The sequence below is a fragment of the Cebus imitator genome, unplaced genomic scaffold, assembly GCF_001604975.1.
Source record: "Cebus imitator isolate Cc_AM_T3 unplaced genomic scaffold, Cebus_imitator-1.0 Scaffold78, whole genome shotgun sequence".
Taxonomy (NCBI): domain Eukaryota; kingdom Metazoa; phylum Chordata; class Mammalia; order Primates; family Cebidae; genus Cebus; species Cebus imitator.
This window is the reverse complement of record NW_016107393.1, coordinates 4869383-4879246: the sequence shown is the minus strand read 5'-3', so window position 1 is coordinate 4879246 and position 9864 is coordinate 4869383. Positions and strand designations below refer to the sequence as shown.

The window sequence follows — 9864 nt, the reverse complement described above, 5'->3', positions numbered from 1 at the left end:
TGTTTCTATGAGACATCTTGTGACATTTCTAAACCCAGAAGAAACAGTGTATTAGTACTTATGACAACTGACTCTCCACTGCTGTGTGTCCTAGGAAACACTCTCAGATCCGCTGTTAAATCTTGCAGGAGCTTCAGATTTATATTGCTCCTCATTTTTCTGGCACGAGTAAGTTTATGAAGAAAAATAAAAGAATATCAGCTGCATAGACTTGAAGCAGTAACACTTGCATTTATAAGTGTGATTATAGTTTTAAAAATCTGTAGATTTTATGCAGTTGTAAATATATGAATTCTTTGCTATTATTTGTTTCACAATTTAAAAAAAAATTATTAAATTACATTTTCTCTTGTTCATTTCACCATTAATTAGGCCCATAATGATCTAGATATTATTTGGATTATATTGACATTTTATTAGATTGAACATATCTGTATTACTTCGTAAGATTTAAGAAAATCTATTTTCCAGAAAGGAAAAAACTGTGCATCAGAAATTCAATATTATAGTCAACATCTCATAGATGATGGGTTCATAGATAAGTATAAAAACATCCATTAAAAAATCTTTATCACTCATTAAAAACAGACATATATTATCACTCGATTTTACTTTTCTAGACAAAAGCATTCTGTTTGGAGCCATGGCAAGGAGTTTACTTATTTTAAAAACAAGATTTGTTACATGCAAAGGATTAGTTACTCTAAGGTTTATGTTTTAGAGTGACTCAAGAGCGATTAGCTCTATAAATGATTGAATATTTTGCTTTTTGTCTTTCTTGTAGTATTTAGGTTCCTGTGATATTTTGGTAAGAAGCCCTTGATGAAAAATGCCAAACTGTAAAATATTACCAAACTGTAGATTATTTAAAGAGGTTTATCTTGAGCCAAATACGAGTGACTGTGGCCTAATGCAGCCTGAGTCCTGAGAACATGTGCCCACAGTAGTTGGATTACAACTTGGTTTTATACATTTTAGGGATACAGAAGTTATAGACAAAGACATAATGTATGTAGGGTGTACATTGGTTTGGTCCAGAGAGGAGGGACATCATGGAGATCTTTGGGATGGAAGCTCACAGGTCAAGGTAAATTCAGAGATTTTCTGATTGTCAGTTGTTTGAAAAGTTAAGCCTTTCTGAAAGACTTGAAGTCAGCACAAAGAAATAGTTGAATTAAAATAAATGGGGTTGTGTAGGCTGGACACAGTGGTTCATGCCTGTAATCCCAGTACTTTAGTAGGCCAAAGAGGGGGAGATCACCTGGGGTCAGGAGTTTGAGATCAGCCTGGCCAACATGGCAAAACCCCATCTCTACTAAAAATACAAAACTAGCTGGGTTTGGTGGCTTGCACCTGTAGTCTCAGCTACTCAGGAGGCTGATGGAGGAGAATTGCTTGAACTATGAGGCAGAAGTTGCAGTGAGCTGAGATCACACCATTGCCCTCTAGCCTGGGCAACAGAGCAAGACTGGGTCTCAAAAATAAATATGAAGATAAATGGGTTGTGAAAGCACAGGTTCTTATTGTGTAGATGAGGCCTCTAGGTATCAGGCTTCAGAGAGAATAGATGGTCAGTATCTCTTATTAGACCTTAAAAGCTATCACACTCTTAGTTTAATCTCTCCTGGATCAGGAAAAGACCTGGAAAGGGAAAGAGATTCTCTATGGAATGCAGATTTCTCCTGCAAATGATGGCTTAGCAGGACCATTTCAAAATATGTCAACAAAATACATTTTGGCATAAAATACTTTGATTTCCTCTAGAGCCTGCTATCTGTTATTTAATGCTATGCCAGAGTCAGGTTGGAGTTGGGAATCTTATTGCTACAAAGTCTGTTTTGTCAGTTTTGTGATCTATATCTTAATGTCAGTTCTTGTCAGTTGCACCTAAACTCCAAAAGACAAGAAAGTATAAGGAGGCATATCCAACCTCCCTTCCTGTTACACAACCTAAACTCGTTTTTCAGATTTTCTTTGGGTTCTTTTTGGCTAAGAGGGAAGAATCCATTCAATTAGTTGGAGGACTTAGAATTTTATTTTTGTTTTTCAAAACATTTCCTATATTAAGTCACTATACCTGAACATGATCTTAATGATTGAATAGCTATTAACATAAATAACTTCACTTAATTTCACATTTGTTCTACTGTTAAACTGTTTTTCAAAATAAAATTCTCGTAAGCTATTTTACTAGGTTTCACATATAGAAAAGGTATCTAATATATTGAATAATATTGCAGTTTCTAAGGCCAAATTGTCTTATTTCAAACCCCTGTTTTATTACTTCCTACTGGTACAATCTTGAAAAAGTTACTTAATCTTTCTCTGCCTTAGTTTCCTAATCTGTAAATTGAGGGTAATAGTACCTATTGCATACAATTATTTTTCCACTTAAATGAGTTAATACATGGAGAATGCTAAAGAAAATGTCTGATATATATAGTAATTAGTAAATATTTCTTTATTGTTATAATTGTCATTTGTATTAGTTTCAAAGATTTAACACAGAATGTATTATGACAAAACTTCAGGTGTTTCAGAACATGCTCATAGGGAGGTCACCTCTAATAACTCTAGCAATATGGATGAGCTATAATTGTATTCAAGATTCTAGGAGTTAAGTGTTGCCATCTTATGTATATAAGGGTCAGGTTCTTTGGTGCTAAATTATATGACTTCACAGAGTCTTTTTGGTCACACCCATGTGTCAGCATGAAGACAGGCATGGATCAAGAGTTACGTTTAATTTCATAGATTAGAAATCTCATAGAGATTTTTGAAATCAGGTAAGTTTCAAATCAAACCTTGGTTTTTTCATTTATAAAGATGGGGCTGTTACCTATTTTGCAGACTTCTGAGGATATAATATAAATTAATAAACATATTGCCTGATATATAGTTTGTCCTTAGTAAATATCATTCCTTTTCTCTGAATAGATGGTCACATTGTGAACCTCTGGAATTAGTTTAGACATAAGAAAAAAAACACACCTAATCAAAAATGACCTAAGTCATATCTTGAGTCTTCTAATGAGAGTAGACTTGGATATCCAGGCTATGTGGAGCGAGTGGGATGAGGAAGATGGGGACTAGAAGGGCAGATGGTGGGAACCAACTGAAAAGACACTTTCAGCCTCTGGTCTCCACCCTCCAGAGCTTCCTAAACTTAGAGAACCAGTAACTATTGCTGGCTGTGGTCCATAGGCAGTTTTGTTGGAAATACAGTTTTTAAATGTATTGAATGCTAGTTGATAGTATTTACAAATTAGGAGACTCAGCCTTAAATCAGAATCTCTGGCTTCTCTAGAAAAACCAGATCTGGTTCCCTTAGGCCTCCCATGTGATATGAGTGGGCCACAGTGATGAAGCAGCTGCCCCTTTAGATTGAGCCTACTCTTCCATTCCTGCTGGGACTTTGGAACCCTTGAGTTGTGACACCTGCTTTCACTGAGGCAAAAATCTACTTTCCATTGGGTAAATTGGTGACATTTTGATACGTAAGAATATTTTGCCTCTTTTGAACACAAATGATTATGAAACGAATTTCTGGTATCTTATGTTACTTTCCTGGATTCCACCCCCATAGTCTACTTAACATAAAATCTTAAAAAATATACTAGTAGTACTACCTAGGATCAAAGGCTAATAACATTAAATCTAGAAGTACTATATAGCAATAATGTCAAGGAGATGAAATCCAGGTCCGGTTTGTAATGACTACATTCATATACTAATGACAATTAGCAGTTTCTCAAAGCTTCATATTTTATATGATTTTTTATTGCTATCTGCCTTTTCAGAGCTTTATTGAGAATTAGGATTTTATGACTTTGGTTGGTGTTAGTTGAATGAATTGCAGATGACAGTATTATTAACATAAACAAAATGAGAATGATATGGTTTTGGATGTTAACAGAGCAAAACGCTGGTCAGATGTGAGTTAATATGTTCAAATGTTTTCATATCTCTTAACACACAAAGTTATTTTGTCTATAGGGAATTATGTAGTTATTATGTCTGTTAAGTAAACTTTACCTATTTAGTGTTTGTGTCTTACCCATTGACACGTACTAACATGTTTGAAGCAGCATGTGAGTATTCATGCACATAGACTACAGATTAGTAAACTCTATTGAAGTCTAGATTTCATGAATTATTACCAATCATTCTGAAGTTTTGCCTTATTTGCTTAATTGATATCTTTCTAGTGTTGTCTGTGTTGGTGGAGATGGATCTGCTAGTGAAGTAGCCCATGCTTTGCTTCTGAGAGCCCAGAAGAATGCTGGGATGGAAACAGACCGAATCCTGACACCTGTCAGAGCACAGCTTCCACTTGGCTTAATACCAGCAGGCAAGGGAGTGGCTACAGATTCATTAAACTGACCCTTCTCCCTCATTTCCTTTCTTATTTCCTAACCTAGAGAGCATAACACAGAGTTAATGAACAGGCTTTGAAAGATCCAGACTTCTGGCATCCCCAATATCAAATGTGAGACTTAAAACAAGTCATTTAATCTCTTAGGCCTTATTTTTCTAATCTAGAATAGGGATCACACATATATTATTCACTTTATCACAAGGTTATTGTAGTACTAACCTTTGGGTTAGTAAAGGGTTTAATATGTTGTTAAACTTTCAGTATATGGAATGGTTATTCTTCTCCCTTCCCATAAAAAGGTATAATGATTACACAGTACCAGGCAGGAGGTTTCAAAACAGGGCCACTCCAGTCTAGCTGCTTATAATTCCATATGAGGTGAATATGGTAACTTGCATAATTGAAGTATAACCAGATAACCTTGAGAATGCCAGAATTACTTGTGACTGGAAGGAGAATAAGATTTGGAAGGGTGAGATTCGTAAGGGCAAGGCATTTTATCTTTTCACTCACTGGCATTTCCTCAGCACCTAGAATAAACTATGCCACAGTGATGCTCAGTGAAGCCTATTAAGTGAATGAATGTAAGCAAGACTTCATATAGTAAATGACACTTGAATTAAGTCTTAAAATGGGTTGGAGCTGGTCTGAAAAGGTGACAATGAGTTATTTTCTTGGCTGCAAAAATAATAAAGCAAAGGCAAAACCCAGGAGTATTTGAGGAATATTGAAAAGGCCTTTCAATGGGAGATAATGGTATCAAAATAGATCCAACCATGGACGCTCCTGCATGCCACAGTAAGGGCTCTGAATTGTATTTGATAAGCAGTAGGAAATAATGGGATGTTTCAGAGCAGAGGGCAACCTGATTGGAGCTTGTTCTAGGAGGGTTCATTTTGCCTCACTGTGTGGAATGATTAGAGGATGGGGGCAGGAGAAAATAGAGGTCAGAGATAGGGAGAGCCATTAGAGCAACACTGTGGTTCAGAAAAGAGGAAAACATCATTCAAAAGTTGATTGTATTATACAATCACTTATACCAAATTATTTAAATAAATGATAGTGAAGGAAATTATGTTTTCATTTAAAAAGATACACATCACTAAAAACAGAGTATTTTTCCCTATGATAATAGAAAAGAAAAAAATTATATTTTGATAACCCTATTCATTTTAGTAAAATTAGTCTTGTTGATAAATTAACAGAGCACAAGGTATCCAAATGCCCTTTTAGAGTATGAAGTCTTTCAGAAAAGCCAGAATTTAAAAGAAGAGAGATATTCAAATTATTCTGATAATTGTGGAGTATATAGAAAAACCTCAAATGGTTTCTAAGTAGAAGATAAAAAGATTATTTTGACACAAAGAGAAAAAAGATGCATTTTGGGCTATCTTTTCATGGCATTTTATTTCTTGGTGTTTTTGTTTTACTTTAGTAATTCTGAATATAATGGTGGAACCTTTCCAACGTTTCCCTCTGTGCCAAGTGGATGTGTTTAGGACACTGTCTTCCTTAGTACTTAAATTCCCAAGGTCATTCACTGACTGCCTTACATCAGAAGTAGAAAGATGCATGTCCCTATAGTTATGCATTTGACATAAATTGGGTGGTTGGCTATAAAAACTGGTGGTTATGTTTATGTTTTTTGTATGTAATTTGGATGTTATAAAGGAATAGCATTGAGTTTTATCGCTATTATAATTTTTAATTTTTAAGAGTATTTCTGATTTGGGGAGCATTTTATGTGTTCTTTGGATATTTTAGTAATGCTATTTTAACAAGTCTTGTTTAGAAGACACAGTATGCTGCCAAACTCTGGTCATTGTATAGGAGTTCTAGCATTCTAATTCCTTCTAATAGGAGGAGAAAGTCATGTGTGGGATATATTTAATATGAGGACTCTATGACTAGTCAGGGCTTTAGTTAGAGAATGGGAACAAGAACTAGGCAGGAAGTTTTCAAGCCGAATATGAGACAGTGTGCCATTGAAGCCATTTGCCTCCTGGAGAGAGACACCCAGAGGGAGAGTGTTTAGTAAATTAATCCACTGAGCCAACAGACTAAGCTGCTGAATTATGGTCAGACTCAAATGGATCAGATGTGGGGAAGCCTGTATTTGAACTGCTGGCCATTAGGAATGGTGTTTGTTGCTATGGGAACTGGTGCTAAGGAACTATACTGAGGGACTCTGATTAAAAGGGGGAGTAGGGATGGAGAAAAGCTGAGAGGACATAAAAATAAAAAAGCAATCCAGTTGTTGTAAAACAAGGCTCAATCCACATACTGATGGCTGTGAACCATATATTCCTATAGAGTTTGCGTAAATAAATTCATGCTTTCCAATTAATTTGAGGAGAATAAAATATTGCCGAGGGACTGTTAATTTCTATGATATTTCAGGCAGAGAACCAAAGTGTAGGTGCCGTTTTCATGAGAATTTTAGATATGCTTGACTAGGAAGTCATTACATCACATTTATCTGTTTGGATGTGGGAGACATTAACAGCCTTATGAATATTCATGGTGTCTGGTTAATTAAGTTAATTGTTCTGCAGAAGTGCTTGCACTTCCAAGGACGATTTTTTTTTCTTTTTTTTCTTTTTGCCTCTGTAGTTTCTGCCTGATATTTCATCAGTAATTCTTTACATGAGCTGCTACTTCTGTCCTTACTTTTTGTATTTCGAACATTTTAGCAGCTCTGGGGAGGGAGTGGTGGGCAAAGTTTCTGGTAGTGTTAAGAAAAATAACTTTCAGGCTAATTAAAATGTTTACCTTGAGGTAGGACATTTATAGCTTTTGCGAGAACATTAAAATTACATCATTGTTATTTGTGTGAACAGCATGTTCTTTTGGCATGTAGACATCTTTTCAAATAGAGTGCAGTTTCCTGAAACAAAATGTAATCCATCTTTCAGATTATCCCAACAAAATATAGAACAATCCATCATTTTGCAATTTTACATACACTTTCTCATAAACTTTCTTTTTTTCTTCAGAGTGTCAAAACCACATTTAAAGACTAAGGTACAGATTAACGAGTAGTCAATGACTAAAATAATTTTCCTACTTGTAGTCATGCCTGTTATCCCTGCCAACTTCTACAGAATTAGAGAAAAGTTGCAAAGACTGAGAGGACATAAACATTTTTTAAAGCCATCTTTAACATTCTAAAAAGAAATTGTACTTGGGCATACTCAGCATACTTTAAACTCACAGGGAATAAAGTCTTTATTTTCTTAAGTCATGCTATGTGTCATTCTCTATTGTACATGATATTATGTTTTTAAATAATCTTTCTAGAGGAATGCTTTTATGGTCTACTCCTAATTAACCATAGTAATGGAAGAAATGTGTTTCATGGAGTACTGTAATCCATCGATAATCCTAAATATCTCACTCTAATGATGTGTCCTCTTCTAAAACCTTTACCACATATCTGATTGGGAAGCACAATGGATTGAATTGTTTCCTCCTTTTTTCCCAATCTTTTCCAGATTATTAGCAATTATATGGTCAAAGGCCAGGCTTGAGGGCTGCAAGATCACTGGAAAGGCCTGGATAAAGATCCACAGAGTAACAGGTTTCTATACTACTTGTTCTCAAAACTTAGAGTTCATAGACTCACCTTGTGAACTTGCTAAAACGGAGACACCTGGGTCTTCCCTCCTCCACACACATTCCAATTTTTTGAGTTGGAGGTAGAACCCAGGAATGTATGTTTTTAAAAAGCTCCCAGGTAATGATGCTGCTTGGGCCATGCATTCCAGAGGAGTTCCTCACCAAGTGACTGTGCATACAAGCCACCTGGAGATCTTATAAGTTGCAGACTCTGATTCAGTGTGTCTGAAATGGGACCTAAGAGGTAACATTTTAAAAATAATATATTTTCTTACTTTCATTAATACTTCTATTAATTACTGTTTTAATACCCGTTATCCTTATTTATTTTTAAATTGACAAAAATTTTATTGTGTACAATGTGATGTGTTGAAACTTATACATTGTGAAATGGCTAAATAAAGATAAACATGCATAAAGTTGACATAATGATCACATACTTATTTTGCATTGAGAACACTTAAAATTTCTCTTAGAAATTTCCAAGTATATAATGCATTGCTATTAACTATTGTTTTAGTCTGTTCTCATGCTGGGGAGCACTACACACTGAGGTCTGTTGGGGGGAAATGGGGAAAGGATGGGGGGTAGGGAGGTGGGGAGAGATAGCATGGGGAGAAATGCCAGATATAGGTGAAGGGGAGGAAGGCAGCAAATCACACTGCCATGTGTGTACCTATGCAACAACCTTGCATGTCCTTCACATGTACCCCAAACACTAAAATGCAATAAAAAAGAAAAAAAAATACCCAAGACTGGGTAATTTATAAAGAAAATAAGTTTAATTGACTCTCAGTTCAGCACGGCTGGGGAGGCCTGAGGAAACTTAAAACCATGGTGGAAGGCAAAGGAAAAGCAAGGTACATTCTTCACAAGGTGGTAGGAAGGAGAAATGCTAAGTAAAGTGGGGAAGAGTCCTTTGTAAAACCATCAGTTCTCATGAGAACTCACTCGCTGTGAGAAGAACAGCAGCGGGGAATCGCCCCTGTGATTCAGTTACCTTCACCTGGTCTCTCCCTTGACATGTGGAGATTTGGGGATTAAAATTCAAGATGAGATTTGGGTAGGGACACAAAGCCTAACCATATCAACTATGGTCACCAGGTTATAAAACAGATCTCTTGAAAGTATTCGTCTTAACTGAAATTTTGTATCCTTTGACCAGTATCTCCCCAGTTCTTCCCACACATTAGCTCCAGTAACCACCATTTTACTCTTTGCTTTTATGAGTTTAAGTTTTTCAGATTCTGCATAAAAGTAAGATCATATCGTATTTATGTTTCTGTGGCTGGCTTATTTCACCTAGCATACCATATTCCAGGTTCATCCATGTGTTGTAAATGACAGGACTTCTTCACTTCCAAAATAGTGATCCATTGTGTATATAAACAAGCTGACCATCCCTAATCTGAAAACCTAAAATCCAAAATGCTACAAAATTAGAAATTTTTGAGTGCCAGCATGATGCCACAACTGGAAAATTTTATACCTCATGTGATGGGTAGCAGTCCAACTGCAGTCAAAACTTTGTTTCATATAAAAAATTTAAATATTAAAATATTAAATAGGATTTTTGGATCCAAGATGGCCGTTTAGGAACAGCCCAGGATTGCAGCTCCCAGTGAAAGCGCAGAGGGTGAGCGGACGCCGCATTTTTATTGCCCACAGACTAGGAAATTCCCGGGCAGAGGAGCTCCACGGTTGCCAGCGCGGCTGTTTCAGCCAGTGCGGCTGTGCCGGCCGGGGCCGCTGCTTTGCCCCGCGCGGCTGCTTTGTCGGCGCCCCGGAGCCGCGGTTCTCCATGCAAAATACACCGGTCCGGGGGCCCTTTTGGCTGGCGATTGGAGCCACGGGAAGTCGCCCATTTG

The 9864-nt window shown here is 36.5% G+C and overlaps 1 protein-coding gene across 5 annotated transcripts in view; it reads left to right on the top strand.

The window, feature by feature from the left end:
- CERKL (ceramide kinase like) overlaps nucleotides 1-9864 on the top strand; it is a 139106-nt gene that overhangs the window by 105658 nt on the left and 23584 nt on the right. For 3 of the 5 annotated variants that reach the window (XM_017532754.2, XM_037740048.1, XM_017532752.2), the window contains exon 5: nucleotides 4209-4351. The exons of the other annotated variants lie outside the window; for them this stretch is intronic. In XM_017532754.2, coding sequence (XP_017388243.1) covers nucleotides 4209-4351 — 143 coding nt within the window. The remainder of the gene's footprint in view (nucleotides 1-4208; nucleotides 4352-9864) is intronic. 5 annotated transcript variants of the gene reach the window in all.